General features: G+C 40.8%; 1 protein-coding gene across 1 annotated transcript; it reads left to right on the top strand.

Annotated features, from left to right (window-relative positions):
* Positions 1–2,084: 2,084 nt before the first annotated feature.
* LOC117366707 (gem-associated protein 2-like) lies at positions 2,085–2,436 on the top strand. Its single transcript, XM_033958446.1, has 2 exons — positions 2,085–2,190; positions 2,264–2,436. Exons 1-2 carry the CDS (start codon positions 2,085–2,087, stop codon positions 2,434–2,436), a joined length of 279 nt encoding a protein of 92 aa, XP_033814337.1.
* The last annotated feature ends 14,534 nt before the right edge of the window (positions 2,437–16,970 follow it).

Genomic DNA, 16,970 nt, shown 5'->3' with positions numbered 1-16,970 from the left:
TGTTTGCTACTGACAGGGCTTTGTGTGTGCCTTATAGGGGACTTCATTCCCAACCCATTTGGCCACTGTGAGGCTACCAGGTACTGTTGTGCAAACATGCAGATATCATCGACCCTATGTGAGACTACACCTAAGAAAATCGTCATCTGTCTCTGAAAAATTCTATGTACATTTCAGGTTTCATTTCTCTGTGGGGCCACCTGTGGAAGAACAGCTGGGAGTATGTTTGAGAAGGGAGGAACAAGACATTGATGCTTTGCTTGATCCAGCAGAAGCAAAAGCTGGAAAGGGAAATTTTAATGGAGAAAAAGAACTTGAGGACACCACATCCCTAGAGGTCACTGATAATCCTGTATGGGAGAAAGGTATAGGACTGGGAGAGCGTGATATGGCTATTGAAAATGAAGAAAATGGAAGTACAAAGTGATACAGTGAAACATGCAGATAAGATGGCCTAGAGGAAAATCCAGTTGAAGAATCAAGAGATGAGACAAAGAATGAAAGTTTTTTTAAGTTGATAAAATAGAAGAGGATAAAGGTGATAAAGATTTAGCAGATTTTGGTGTTGTTATAACAGAAGTATCTAAACCTCTTCCTTCAGAAGAACATGCAGCTGAAACTGAGCTGGCAGCTTCTGAAGAAAAGGAAGCTAGCATATCTGTGAAAGAAGTGGAGGAAGATAACACTCTAGTGACAATTCAGGCTGAAAATGCCATCATATCATATCATACCATTCATTCTTCTATACCACAAGTTTCAAATAGGATTCGATGCGGTTTACAATAAGATTAGCAATCAGAGGACATGAACACTGAAGAAAGGTTAGGAGGCTGGAGCTCTGAGTTTATGCTATTGGTTCAAGGAGAGATGATGTATCTTTAGTCTTTTTCTGAAGACGTAGGACGTGCATGGTTGTTGTAGGTGGAGAAGGAGGTCATTCCCTATCTTGGGGCCTTGGTACATGAACATGGATTCATGCAGCTTCGGGGGGGGGGGGAGGGGGAGGCTGGTTTGTATCGCTGATGAGGTCTTGTAGTGAGAAAGGAGTGTGCAACAGTGATGTCTGCACTAAGTCCTGCGGAGTTATCGCCATAAATGAATTTGTGGACCATGCAGGTTATCTTGTAATCTTTTTTTATGGGTAGCCAGTGTAAGCCTTTCAGGCATGGGGAGACACTTTCAAATTTGCCCCGTCGGAAAATTAATCACACTGGATTTTGATGGTATTGACCTCCTTGGGACAGGTAAAAATGTGAACATTACAGATTCTGAGCTGATTAAGTTCAAAGATGAGCAGGATACTGTGGTACAGGAGAGTCTGGAAGAAAACAAGGATCATGAAATAGGTGAAGATGGAACACCTCACCCCTTACACACCTAATCAGAGAGTCCCCATCTTATGTGCTGGTGTACATGACATACTATCAGTGCATGATAAGGTGTTAACTGTGACAGAGAATGTGGCCATGAAGAGGGGGCTGTTCTTAATAAAGCCAAGGGCGAAACATGTAGACCAGTCCTTTCCCGGCGCAGATGAAAAAATGGAGTGAAAACTAAAAGCCAACAGTAGGCTATAAGCTAAGCAAAATAAAGCAAACGTTTGGAGGCTTTCTTAGCAATTAAGATATTAATGTTAAATTATTGATGAAAGTTTTATGAAGTCACTTGCACTATGTATATGAAGCACAAAAGCACTTTATTTAAAAAAGTAAATTAAAAAAAGCAGATTCAGTGATGAGATTATATGCCAAAGAGAAATAATTCAGCCATATTTCATCAATAACAGGTTGGAGGTCGCATATCTGATGAAACTGCAAAAATACATATAGGCACAAAAATAGTTTTACTGCTTGGTATTTATTGATATCACGCTGTTCCATAGCAGTATTTGAAGATATTTGAGGCTATTGTAGGGACACTTATAGATAGTCACACCCAGATGCTGGCCACACCATACTAAAGAGGGTTTCCTACTGACAGGGGACCCTCCATTCTTTGGGAAGAGTTAGAATGGGCCAGTTAGATGTTGCTAGCTGACATGTTGATTGATCCCAGGCACAATGGTGAGGAGTGTTCTGCGCAGCATGGAGTCTAGTGTAGAAGAGCTTTTGCCGCAGTTGTTGCCTGTGGGGGACTGTGATCTTGGCAATGATTTTGATCCCACCGTTCAGCCCCTAGAATTCCACAGGAGTATCTCAAAATGGGTGCAGATTGAAGTAGCAAGATGCTCTGATGTAGCACAAACCAAAAAATTTGTTATCAGGGTATTGGAATATTGAAGATCCAGAATTGAGCCATTGGCTTTATGCGTTGCTAGCTTGCCTGAAGAAACCTCTTCTGCCTGAGGCCCATTCTTTAATTCAGCAGCTTGCCAGAAGATGCTCTGAAGTTCAGGCTGCAGTGGTGAGGCAGGAAAACAAGAGTGCCTATGGTTAAATTTTGTGAAGGGGTTTGGGTCAGGGGCTGGGCCTCCATCTCCATTGCCTCTTCCTTCCCCGCCTCCTGTTTTGTGGCCAGCTCCTTAATCTTCAGGGGATGGTTGTGCTGCGGTATTAACGTAGAACAAAATCTTTTCCAGAGAAAGGAAAATGGTAAAACCAGAGGACATAATTTGAGGTTGAGGGGTGGTAGATTCAAGAACAATGTTAGGAAATTTTACTTTACGGAGAGGGTGGTGGATGCCTGGAATGCGCTCCCAAGAGAGGTGGTGGAGAGGAAAATGGTGGCTGAGTTCAAAGAAGCGTGGGATGAACACAGAGGATCTAGAATCAGAAAATAATATTAAATATTGAACTAAGGCCAGTACTGGGCAGACTTGCGCGGTCTATATATGGCCATTTGGGGGAGGATGGGCTGGAGAGGGCTTCAATGGCTGGGAGGATGTAGATGGGCTGGAGTAGGTTTTGACGGAGATTTCGGCAGTTGGAACCCAAGCACAGTACTGGGTAGAGCTTTGGATTCTTGCCCAGAAATAGCTAAGAAGAAAATAATTTAAATTGAATCAGGTTGGGCAGACTGGATGGACCATTTGGGTCTTTATCTGCCGTCATCTACTATGTTACTATGCTTCAACTAGACAAGAAGGAAACAGGATACAGTCCTGCTTTCTTTTCTTCAACTTTTAATAAAAGCACACACATAACAAGGACTCTACTATAGGCCAATTGCAGGAGAATGAATAAAAAACATTAACCTCCTACAAGGTACATCAAACATGTTCGAGTGGTTTTAAGAAAATGTTGAAGAAACACCTCTTCTGTAAGATGAAATAGTGGACTTGATTTATAGTTTTTTGATGTGAGGCGCTGATAGCCTCTTAGGCTTTACATTATCACTATTATGTTTTATTCATGTTCAATTTGTTGTACTGTATGTGATTCTGTTTGGGAAAGGCGTGTTATAAACAAATAAATACAAAACAAGGTGCAGAGAATAAAAACTTTTTAAAAATGGTGTAAACACTACCTTTAAACTTGTATGCTGAAGGAAAAACTCCTAAAAGAACAAAACCCAAAAGTAAGGCACAGTTTAGAGAATGAGACACACTGTTAAAGTAGTAAACAACACAGGTCGAAACAAAAAACAATGTGGAGAAATGATGTTCCTGAGATGGACTTTATTAATATTAAAATAATATTAAAACTTGGCAGACCACATAAAAACCTCTAGGACGCAGTCCGCTGAAAAGCTTTGGACCCTGGACCCAACATGGTCTATGTTTCGACAGAATGTCTTCTTCAGGGGTCCCTATGAAGTCCTATGGTAAAGATACGTGGATAAAAATGCCAGTCGAAAATAAACTGTTCCGTAGAAGCTGTGTGCAGGACATGGGCTCAAAAAGCCAAGTGATTTGTCTGTGGAGATCATTGGGTCAATTCTCTTGTTTTCATCTAAACAACACAGGTCAACAAATCATTTTCATCGGAGTTAATGTTGGGTGAGTTTTGTAGTATTTTTCATCAGATTTCAAATCTGTGTTTAGTTTTTCACTAGCATGTCACATTTTTGTGATGAGGCTCATTATATATAATTATAAACATTAATAGGGTGATATATTATACGTTTATAGAATAAACGTATAAGGAGGGTTAACGACAGTTGTCTTTGTTTTTTTATGCTACAGACATTTACGGTGATTAATATTAGTCTTTAACATGCCAAGACATTGTACTAATCATCCAGATAGTTTCTGTTATGTCTGTGGTTCATTCATGACGAAAGCACAACGTCGCCCAAGTATTGTAGATCTGTAGAAGGTATACAAATTGCATTTTGGCTATCCATTGGGTGACCAGGATAAGTCTTAGGCTCCACATATCATCTGTACCAGTTGTTCCAATGGACTTCGTCACTGCCTCAATCGATGAAAGGCAGCGATGCCATTTGCAATCCCAATGATATAGCAGGAACCGCGAGACCATATTAAAGATTGCTACCGGTGGACATAATTTACTTGGACTTCCAGAAAGCGTTTGACAAGGTCCCGCACGCAAGGCTTATGAGTAAATTACTAAGTCATGGAATAGGAGGAGAAGTGCACAGATGGATCGGCAAATGGCTAGAGAATAGAAAACAGAGGGTGATCATAAATGGGAAATTCTCAGAGAAGTGCGTTTTTTTTAGTGCGCATGCGCGGGTTTACGTCACCAAACTCGGCAACTTGGACAACAATCGCGCTTATGCTCAAGCCGCCGCCACGAATCCTCTCTCGAACCGCACCAGGATCGAGAGAGGAGCTGCGGCGGGGGCTTGAGCATAAGCGCCATTGTTGTCCCCCTACCTAGCTGCGAGGCTGCGGTGGCCTTCCTCACGGTTTCACGGTGCTTGGTCCGCCAAACAATTCCTGCCGTTGACCAAATTTGCCCCACCGTTCCTTCCCTTCCTCCATCAGGTACAGTTCAGCTCTGCCTATGTTAAAAGCAGCTGCTTTGAAATTGGAGCCCTGCCGCCACCGTAACACGTTCCCTCTGCCGCGGTCCCATATGTCAGAGAAGGGGCGGGACCAAGGCAGAGGGGAAAGTGCTACGGCAGTGGCAGGGCTCCGATTTCGACGCGGCTGTTTTTAACATTGGTGGAGCTGCACTGCACCTGATGGAGGGAGGGAAGGAAAGGTGGTTGTGCGCTGTTGAGCCCCTCTGCACGGGCCCAAACCAAAAAAGGAGCCAGGACTCTTCCCAACCCGGCGCCGCCAGACCCGACAAAACGGCCCTACACTCACAGACCCGCGAGCAGGGTTGCCATGGAAACCTAACCGGAATTACATGCAGTCACGCAAGGGTCAGTGAGAGGGGATCAGGAGCTAAAGAGAGATTGAAAAAAACAAACAAACAACAGTGCACAAGTAGAGAGAGACACACAGACAGTCACAGAAGGACAGGGGGCTAAAGACACAGATTGAAAAAATAGCAAAACACAGAGGACAAGGAGAGAGAGACACAGGAAAAAAAATGACAAACAGACATACAGCAGCCAAGGAGACAGACAGAGAGACAGCAAAAAAATACAAACAGCCAAGGAGACAAACAGAAAAAAATAAAAATTACAATGCCCAAGGATAAATTCAGGAAAAAAAACCTTCCAGACATACAGTGGCCAAGGAGTTAGACTGAAAAAAAGGCATACAGACATACAGCAGCCAATGAGACAGACAGACTGACAGCGACCAAGTAGACAATCAGCAAAAAAACACAAACAAACACACAAAGCAAAAAATTAGAAACATACAGCGGCCAAGGAGACAGGCATGCAACAAATAGGAAAAATAAAAAAACTTTTAATAAATCAACCATACATGAAGAAGGAATAAAAAGGAAAAGACACCTACAGGTAAACACAGGATCAAGAGCATACAGAGAAAACAAGTTTACAGGAATCAGGAACATATAGAGAAAGGAGAGCAGAGAACCCTGCAAGAAGAGAAAAATAGCAAAGAGACTGGGGATGAGAAAGAGAGCAGAGATGCTTGCAGGGAGAAAAAGCTAAGCAGTAATGTTACAGCTTGAGAGTGCAGACTGAGGAAGAAAGCAGAGACACAGGGAAATGGAGGGAGGAAAGAGACAGAAAGAAAAATACAGACAGACATAAATTCTAGCACCCGTTAATGTAACGGGCTTAACGACTAGTATTTGTAATATTACATTACATTACATTAGTGACTTCTATTCCGCCTGTACCTTGCAGTTCTAAGCGGATATATGCAAAGGCTATATAGTGAAATAAATTTACAGCAACACAGGGAAAAAAAAGTAAAAGAGGTAGTTAAAAAGGGGGGAAAAGGGAAAGATAGAAGGAAACAATGCAGGACACCATTCATGCCCTAAGGGCTCCTTTTACGAAGCTGTGTTGGCTTCAGCGTGCGACTTTTTGTCACGCGCTAACCCCCACGCTAGCCAAAAAAACTACCACCTGCTCAAGAGGAAGCGATTTATCGCGTGCTATTACACACGTTAAACTGCTAACGCGGCTTCGTAAAAGGAGCCCTAAAAGTCCTATGATGATGAATACATGGGAGAACTAATTGATCCAGGGGAAACAAATATAAAAAGGGTCCCGCGGTAACAAGGGGGCAACTGTGGAAAATCAGGGGCGGGAAACTGCACGGGGACACCAGGAAATTCTTTTTCACTGAAAGGGTGGTTGATCGCTGGAATAGTCTTCCACTTCAGGTTATTGAGGCCAGCAGCGTGCCTGATTTTAAGGTCAAATGGGATAGACACGTGGGATCTATTCACAGAGAAAGGTAGGGGAGGGTCATTAGGGTGGGCAGACTAGATGGGCCGTGGCCCTTATCTGCCGTCTATTTCTATGTTTCTATGCGATAAAAACATATATAAAAGCCCATATAGTCATAAAAAAAAATATTTTAGGTTAAAAATCAAGTTTATTTAAAAGAAATTAAAATGAGACTTGTCTCCCTCCCTCTTTCCTTCCAATCCAACCTTGTCGCTGCTTGTAACTCTGATAAATTTCTGATAAAATGTTCCAACATTTCCTTCCTCGTTGCTTGTAACTCCGACAAAATGTTGTAAATCCGTGTTCAGATCGGATCTTAATTAATTGATGTGAACCGCCTAGAACTCATTGGGTATGGCGGTATACAAGAACATAATAATAATAATAAACTAAACACAACAATTGAGTCTGACTACATAAAGATGATTTCAAACTTCAAAAAAGGAAAAATATAGCACACATGAACTCGAGGTGCAAAAGATCCAAAAAAATGCAAAAAAAGGAGAAAGCTATGCGATGGCATAAAAAAGATCCGATTTTAAAAAAGATGGCTCCTTCTAGGTCCTTAGAAGCAATCATAGCTGCAAAAAACTACAAACTATACTAACATTAACAACCAAAAATACAGGAGTTAAAGGGGAAAAAAGTACCTAAGTCCTACAAGGTACCATTGCGATAAAAGTCCGATTTGATTAGGCATTACCGCTATACATGCATTACATAAAAAACTAAAATATATCGATGTGCCATGGATCACAAAGGGAAAAAAAACTAGGTATCATCATAAAAATCCGCATAAAAGGAAACCAAATTAAGCTGAACAACGGGCTAAAAGACAAGCTATACTGTAAAACGTTCCTGGTATGTGGAGAGATGAACGCTGCAGGAAACCAAAGCAATAAAAACGCGCGTGACTGGACAAGCTATTTACATACGTAAGACTGAAACACAGTATCGTAATTGGTCAAATCAACTGCTTGTTGTGAAAAGGGGAGGAACTAAGGGAAAACGGCATAGTGAATGAGAAGGATTATGTTGAACAGGGATACTTAAAAAAAAAAACCCCGAAAATGGGACCTGTAACTGGTTAAGAGGAAAAAACAAATTAAAACTATCCAATAGAAGCATAGAAAAATATTATATGAAGTGATGCAAAATAAACTACATTATCTGTTGAGTAAAATAGAAAGTGCTAAAGTGCAAATGCTTTTTAATGCATATCCACCAGATAAAAACTAACATAAACATAGAAAATAGAAGATGACGGCAGAAAAGGGCTACAGCCCATCGTCTGCCCACTCTGCTTACCCACCCCCTGTTTATGCCCTAATGACCCAATTTCCTTATCTTGACCCTCGTAGGGATCCCACATGGGTATCCCATTTATTCTTAAAGTCTGGCACGTTGTCTGCCTCGATCACCTGCACTGGAAGCTTGTTCCAATGATCAACCACTCTCTCTGTGAAGAAATACTTTCTGGTGTTGCCATGAAATTTTTCGCCCCTGAGTTTGAGCGGGTGCCCTCTTGTGGCCGAGGGTCCCTTGAGAAAGAAAATATCATCTTCCACTTCGACACGTCCCGTGAGGTACTTAAATGTTTCGATCATGTCTCCCCTCTCCCTACCAAAGATGTAAAAGTGTACAAAATAGTAAAGACAGCATGTGTATAGAAACCGGAAAAGGAATACTATACTAAGGATAATATGCCAAATATGAAGAAAATAGGCTATGTATAAAAAATTCCATAATTCATTAGAATGTGCACGTTGCAATCTCATACACATAATTAATATGTGACATCCACGTGAATAAGTTCATTGCCAATAAGAATAAAATATAATAAAAACAAAAACACAATCCAAAGCCATGGAAGTCTATGAGGCAAATAAACAGTGGGTATATGAAAGGAGAAAGCTTATAGTTCAAAGAGATATTTACATTACATTGTCATACATATATTGAATTCATTATCAATTGAAATGAATGCCAAGTATAAAGAATAAAATAAATATATTAAAATTATGATAACACCTATCTAATCCAAAAACAGAAAATCTGTGTAAGCAAACAAATGATGAACATGTCCTGATCCCAGCATGTGATAAAACACAGAAATATCTCTATTATAGCATATAGGGCTCCTTTTATCAAGATGCGTTACGGGGGTTAGCGCGTCGGACATTTCATCACGCGCTAACCCCCGCGGCACACCAAAAAACTAACGCCTCGTCAATGGAGGCGTTAGCGACTAGTGCGGCAGGCGGTATTCCACGTGTTAACCGCCTACCGCAGCTTGATAAAAGGAGCCCATAATAATAAGAACATAAGAACTGCCATCTCCGGATCAGACCCATGGTCCATCGAGTCTGGTGGTCCGCACACGCGGAGGCCCAGTCAGGTGTACACCTGATGTAGTTTTAGTCACCCATATCCCTCTATGCCTCTCCCTAGCACAGTGGATTCCGTAATAACCTCCTCTGGGAGAGCATTCCAGGTGTCTACCACTCGCTGCGTGAAGCAGAACTTCCTGACATTTGTCCTGGACTTGTCCCCCCTTATCTTCAAACCATGTCCTCTTGTCCGTGTCACGTTGGACAATGTAAATAATTTATTTTCCTGCTCTATTTTGTCGATGCCTTTCAGTATTTTGAACGTCTCGATCATGTCCCCTCGCAGTCTCCTCTTCTCAAGGGAGAACAGTCCCAGTTTCTTGAGTCGTTCCTCATATTCCAAGTTCTCCATACCTTTTATTAGCTTCGTTGCTCATCTCTGCACCCTCTCCAGCAGTTTTATATCCTTTTTTAGGTTGGGAGACCAATGTTGGACATAGTATTCCAAGTGTGGTCTGACCATTGCTCTATAAAGCGGCATTATGACTTTCTTCAATCTACTCGTGATTCCTTTCTTTATCATGCCTAACATTCTGTTTGCTTTCTTTGCCACTGCCGCGCATTGTGCCGATGGCTTCAGGGTCCTATCTATCAGTACACCCAGGTCCTTTTCTTGTTCACTCTTACCCAGAATTGCGCCTAACATTATATACTCGTGTTCCTTATTCTTACTGCCTAAATGCATTACTTTGCATTTCTCCACGTTGAACTTCATCTGCCATTGCTCTGCCCATTTCTCTAACTGATACAAGTCGCTCTGGAGTTCCTCGCTATCCTCCTGCGATCTGATTGCCCGGCATACCTTTGTGTCGTCTGGAAACTTAATGATCTCACTGGATATTCCGTCTTCCAGGTCATTGATATAAATATTAAATAGGATCGGCCCAACTACCGAGCCCTGGGGTACACCACTAGTCACTTTCTCCCAGTCGGAGAACTTCCCATTTATGCCTACTCTCTGCTTTCTGTTTTCCAGCCATTTGCCTATCCATCTTTGTATATCTCCCTCTATTCCATGGCTTTGTAGTTTCCTGAGAAGTCTTTCATGTGGAACTTTGTCGAACGCTTTCTGAAAGTCCAAATATATTATGTCCATTGGCTTTCCGCTATCAATTTGTTTGTTCACGGTCTCAAAAAATTGAAGTAAATTCGTTAAACGTGATTTCCCTTTCCTGAAGCCATGTTGACTGGGTTTCAGCAAGTCGTGTGTATCCAAGTGCCGGACTATGCTATCCTTGATCAGTGCTTCAACCATCTTTCCAGGGACAGACGTAAGGCTCACAGGTCTGTAGTTGCCCGGTTCTCCTCTCGATCCTTTTTTGAAAATTGGCGTGACGTTCGCTATCTTCTAGTCGTCTGGTATCTGTCCAGTTCTGATTGTCAGATTGGCAAGTTTTTGCAATAACTCTCCGATTTCAACCTTCAATTCCTTTAAGACTCTTGGGTGACTTCCATCCGGTCCAGGGGATTTGTCACTTTTAAGTTTGTCGATCTGGTAGTATATCTGGTCCAACTCCACTTGAACAGTGGTGAGGCTGTCTTCTATTACTCCACTAAACACTTTCACTGCTTCTGGTATTTTTGCGGTATCCTCCTCCGTAAAGACGGACGCAAAGAAGGAATTTAGTATATCTGCAATTTGTTTATCTTCCTTGATGTACCCTTTTCTTCCCTGGTCGTCCAAGTGTCCCACTGCCTCTTTTGCGGGGTTTTTCCCTTTCACGTATCTAAAGAAGGGCTTGAAGTTTTTGGCCTCTTGCGCTATTTTTTCCTCATAGTCCTTTTTGGCATCCCTCACCGCCTTGTGACATTTCTTCTGATCATCTTTATGTTTGTTCCATGCTTCGATTGTTTTCATGCGTTTCCATTTTTTGAAAGAGTCCTTTTCTTTTATGGCTTCCCTCACCTGTCTGGTAAGCCATGCCGGTTCTCCCTTACCTTTTGTTCTCCCTTCTTTGGAAATCCTCTGAATGTGGAGATTTTGTGCTTCTGCGATAGTATTTTTCAGGGGACCATGCCTGGTCTACCGTTTCAAGTTTGTCCACCTTTTTCTTGAGTCGTTGTTTCACCATGGCTCTCATGCGATCGTATTTGCCCTTTTTAAAATTTAAGGTTGTGGTTAAGGTTTTGGCACGTTTCCCTTTCCCGATGTCAAGTTTAAAGTTCATCACATTGTGATCGCTCGTCCCCAGCGGGACCATGACTTCTACTTCTTGTCGGTCCCGTGAGGCCATTTAGGCCCAAGTCCAGGGTGGCGTTGCCTCTTGTCGGCTCTTTTACCATTTGTTCCAGGAAGCAATCCCCTAGCGCCTCCAGGAACTTGGCCTCCTTGTCGCAGTTGGAGGTTCTTAGTTTCTAGTCTATCCTCGGGAAATTGAAGTCTCCCAATATTATTACATTGCCCGTCTTGCATTCTTGTTTGATTTCCTCTATCATTTCTGAGTCAGTTTCCTCCACCTGTCCTGGGGGACGATAGTAAAGGCCAATTTTTGTGTCTGCGCTGTTTTGGCCAGGAATCTTGATCCAGAGGGACTCCAGCTTCTCTTTCGTTTCCATCGTAGCCACTCCAACAGATTCTACTCCTTCTTGAACATATAGGGCAATACCTCCACCTTTCTGCCCTACTCGATCTCTTCTATATAGTTTGAATCCTATAGTACTGTGTCCCATTTGTTTTCTTCATTCCACCATGTTTCTGTTATGCCAATGATTTCCAACTTATCATGTCTTGCTATTGTCTCTAGTTCCCCCATTTTGTTTCCTAGACTTCTAGCATTCGTATACATACATTTGAGTTCTCTTCATGTTACCTTTTTGGACTTTCTACTCTTCGCTGTCCCTACTGTTTCTTTCACGGTATCCTTAACCGCTCCTGTGTTGTCTCCCTTGTTTGCTGTGCGGTTATCCCCTTCTGTATCTGAGTTGTCCCTTCCTGCCCTGTCTCCCTTATTTGCTGTGATGTCGTCCCCTCCTGTGTATGGGTAGTAGCCCATGGTTTCTTCGTCGGGGCATCCTGTCGTCCGTGCCATCGACTGGTGGTTGACTGTCGGCTTTCCCCTATCTTTTAGTTTAAAGCCTTCTCGATGGCCTTCTTCATGTTGCCTGCCAATACTCTTGCTCCTTCCTTGTTGAGGTGTAGTCCATCCTTTCTGTAGTACTTGCTTTTTCCCCAGAACGCCGTCCAGTTGCGCACGAAGTCAAAGCCCTCTTCTTCGCACCATCATCTCATCCAGGCGTTGATCACTTGCAATTCCCCTTGTCTCTTTCCATCCGCTCTTGGTACTGGGAGGATCTCGGAGAAGGCCACCTTCACCTCCCTGATCTTCAATTGTCTTCCGAGTGAGCGGAGCTGGCCCTTCATCTCTTCCCTGTCATACTTCCACCTGCTATACTATAAACATATACGCACTAAAGTAATATATGCTGATAAGACAAATGAATAAAATACATATCGGTGGCATGTGAGAACCAAATAGATGTATAATAAAAATTTGCAATAAGAGTTAAAACCAAAAACAAATAAAAACACATTAAAATGACATATGAACCGAATCTTGATTGGTACAAAATGTTTAAAAACATATAGATAGCATGTGACTATGTTAAATTGCACACAAAAACCACGATCTAAACACATTTAGTAACACCTATTAGACCGATATTATATAAATAAATAAATATTTTTAAAAAATGACTGAAATGTGTCTTTTGTCTTCTAAAATCTGTTTCCCTTAATGCAATATGGTAATGAGTACTGAACCCGGGGATCTAGTAGACCTATACCTTGTGAGCTTATGAGGGGCTGTTATGTTGCAGAGTGTTAAGCCGGATTGATGCGTTACAATATGTTAATATCTTCAGAGAAAAGAAATTTAGTCTATATCTTGATTGCGACCTGCAGGGTATGCAGTATGTATGTAGTATTAATTTCAAAAATGGCTCTTTGTTCCCCATTGGGATTTAAATGTTTTAAAAACAAAAAAATGTAAATCTTCAATGGTATGATCCATCTCGATCCAATGATTAACCAATGGAGCAGATACTACTCTCCTCAGAATACAGCTGCGATGTTCTATTATTCTGATTTTTATTTTCCATTTAGTTTTCCTAATATATAGAAGATTGGACGGACACATAATGATATACAAAACATTTTCCGTATTGCAATCACTATTAAAATTGAGTTTATATTCCTTATGTGTTCTTGGATGTATGAAGGATTGAATATCCGTAGTATGCTTGCAAATAGAGCAGGAGCCGCATGATCAATGTTCATAGTGTATTTCTTGTTGTCGTCTAATAATGGGTAAAGACGATGGTATTAATCTATCTTTCAAGTTTTGTTTTCTTGACAATGCTACCGTGGGCTTAATGTCATTAAAGCATTTATGTAAAGTGAGAATATGCCAATGTTTGAATAAAATGTTATGTATGTCACTCGATAAATGGGAAAACTTAAGAGAACACACAATTTCAGGTTGTTTTCTTGTCTTCTTACCAGTCTGCAATATATCATCTCTGTGAAGTAATTTAGATTTATGATATCCCTTAGTAATCTCCTTCCTTGGATACCCCCTCTGTGCAAAACGATTAGCCACAGATGTTGCTTGTACTTCAAACTCGGAGGGCTTTGAGCACAATCTTTTCAATCTTAAAAATTGGCAATAGGGTAAATTGTTTTTAAGCTGTGGCTGATGAAAACTGGAATAATGTAGATAACTATTTCTATCTGTTGCTTTTTATAGATGCTTGTTTGAAAAAAGTATTTATCCTTCTGAATAAGGATGTCAAGAAAAGATATGCAATTGAGATCATATTCCATCTTGAAATGAAGGTTATGATCACAGGAATTCAACCAATTGAAAAAGCTATGTAATCGAGTGAGGCTCCCCTTCCAAATGATGAAGACATCATCAATATAGCTCTTATACAATCTGAGCTCTTTTTCAAAAGGATGGTTGCTAAGATGTTCCCTTTTAAATTGGGCGACGTACAAGTTAGCTATATCCCTTAATCTGCACAAAAAAGTGGAATGAAACAAAAATTAACTTTGTCAGTTCAATTGCACTGATAGATCATAAATGGAAGAAAGCGAAACCTCAGACCATATTGCCGCATCTCATAACAGCCAAGGGCTATTGACAAATGTAATGTTATGGTTTCAATCATTGGTCCACCTCCATCCTTTTTATATGAATGCAATAATTCATTAAGTGCTATAATTGATATTTAAAAAAAAAAATTTCAGTAAATTTTATAATTTTGTATAAATAAAGTTATTGTGATTGTCAAAGTTAATAATGGAGTTATATGAGGTCATATAAAAAGTTCTGTGCAAAAATAGCAGTTTTATCATAAATAGATAAAGATTTCAGTTTATCATTGAAACTGACTCTGACGGATCCGTTTCGTTAGTACTTCTTCAGAGAATCAGTTAGAAAAGTCATAGTGCTGTTTGAGCCATGAAGATAGCTTTCCTGAAAAAAGTTAAATGGTCTGTATCAATTATAGCACTTAATGAATTATTGCATTCATATTAAAGGGATGGAGGCGGACCAATGATTGAAACCATAACATTGCATTTGTCAATGGCCCTTGGCTGTTATGAGACATGGCAATACGGGCTGAGGTTTTGCCTTCTATGATCTATCAGTGCAATTGAATTGCCAAAGTTAATTTTTGTTTCATTCAACTTTTTTTGTGTATTTGATATTTGGTTGTGGAATTACTGCTTTTTTGTTTTGTTGTTCCCTTAATCTGGACATAAAATTTGTTTTCAAAAAAGAAATAATTCTGAGTGAATGCGATAGTAGCAAATGTGATAACAAAGTCTATGTGATATCCTCATGTTGGTAGTACTATTTTGAAGTATCTGCTCTATGATTTTGATGGCAGCTAACTGAGATATGTTAGTGTACAAGGATTCAATATCCAGTGTAACCAAAATAAGGTCTTCCATGTCACTATCAAAGTTATCCAAAATATCAATCATATGAGAAGAGTCTCTTACGTATGATTCAATTTGGGGAACAAACGGACGTAAAAGGAATCTACAAAATCTGATAAGGGTTCAAAAACAGAGTTGTTACCTGAGATAATTGGCCTTCCTGGAGGATCAGTGAGAGATTTATGAATTTTTGGTAAAACATATATCGTAGGTATAGTTAGATGATGATTAATCAAAATTGTTTTTCTTTTGAAGTCAAAATTCCAGCAGTGTGTGCTTCTTCAACTAGAGTTTTAATGTCTTCCAAAAGTGTTGGCGTCGGATCTTGATCCAATGGGAGGTAAAATTCCATATCTTCTACTTGTCTTTTCACCTCAGTGATATATTTCTCCAGGTCTAAGATGACTATACCACCACCCTTGTCAGCTGGCTTAATCACTATATCTCTATTAAGTTTAAGTTCTTGTATTGCTTCAAGTTCGAATCTATTAAGATTATTGTGATATTGATATTTCTTCTTTCTGCTTTCCAATGTCCCTCATAACGCAATCATAATATGTTGAAATTTGGGGGTCACATGAACCTGGAGGAATCCATGAAGAGTTCCTTTTAACAACAGACGTCTGAATAGGTATTGATGTTCCCATACTTTGCAAAAAAAAAAAATAAAAATGTTGTATCTGTAACTTCCTTTTAAACTTAAATCTATCCTAGTTTGAAAGGAGTCATAACGTGTAGTTGGAACAAAGGACAAGCCTGTACTTTTAACTGTGTACTAGATAATGTGACAGAGGATAGATTCTAAATGGGAATTTCATCTAATACCATGTTTGAGTGTTGTAAAATGTCCTGCCCCTGCCTCTCTGAGATCCCCTGTTGTAATATCCCCGACCTCTTCGTGTTATATTCGAGCCTCGGCCCTGAAATCCCAAAATCCCTCTGTTGGTGCTCGTGGGCCAGAGTTGGTCTAAAAAATCAATCAGAATGTTAGATGGCCCTGCCTGGGGTATATTGGGTCTATCAACTAAGGGGCTTTCTATCGCCTGCCTGGTAGGATCAGGAATGAAGAAGAATTCACCCAGAGACTCATTTTAAATACTGAGCAACAGAATAGAGAATATAACATGGGAACAAATTTGTCTCAGTCCCCACAAGAACTCAGTTTCCCTGCCCTGTCTCCATGAGTTTTGTCCCTGTCCCTGCCCCATTCCTGTAAGCTCTGCCTTAACCGCACAAGCCTCGAACACTTAGGATTTTAAAGTGTGCAGATGAGGATGTGTCTTGCAGGACTGGGACTGGGACGGGAAAATGAGTTCCCACGGGGATGGAGAAAAATTTGGCCCTGTGCTAGTCTCTAATTTTAAAGGAAAGGGTGGTGGATATGTGGAACAGTCTCCCGGAAGAGGTGGTGGAAAGAGGGCCTGGGATAGGCAGGTGGGATCTTTCAGAGAGAGAAAGATAATAATTACTGCGGATGGGCAGACTAGATGGGCCATTTGGCCTTTATCTGCTGTCATGTTTCTATGTAACTATTGGTGTAGATAGCACACAGGTAGGTGGTTCCTTTTTATTTTTACCTGGTGTAAAAGCATTGTTTGATGTTTAAATTTAGAGCAGTCCACACAGAAAAGTCATGAGGCAAAGATATCATCAACCACAAGGGATCTCAACTGATAGTGCTTTATTGGAAACTAGTCTTATAGCCCGTTACATTAACGGGTGCTAGAATATATGTGTGTGTCTGTCTTTATTTCTTTCTCTCTCTCTCTCTCCTTAGTCGCTTTCTGTATTTCTGTCTTTCTTTCTTTTTCCTTGGCTGTCCACCACCACCCCTTGCCTGCTTCCCCTGTCCATTCTCCCTTCCTTTTACCTCCTCTGTGTCCACCACCACCCCTTCACTG

This window comes from Geotrypetes seraphini, chromosome 1 (genome assembly GCF_902459505.1).
Source record: "Geotrypetes seraphini chromosome 1, aGeoSer1.1, whole genome shotgun sequence".
NCBI classification, from domain to species: Eukaryota; Metazoa; Chordata; class Amphibia; order Gymnophiona; family Dermophiidae; genus Geotrypetes; species Geotrypetes seraphini.
Note: the sequence above shows the minus strand (reverse complement) of the source record. Positions and strands in the feature narration are given on the sequence as shown.

Bases quoted from the DNA above. Each gene is read 5' to 3' on its own strand.
- LOC117366707 (XM_033958446.1), top strand. From the start codon at position 2,085: ATGGAGTCTAGTGTAGAAGAGCTTTTGCCGCAGTTGTTGCCTGTGGGG. The intron at 2,191-2,263 runs GTATCTCAAAAT...ATTTGTTATCAG, and splicing joins GCCCCTAGAATTCCACAGGA to GGTATTGGAATATTGAAGAT.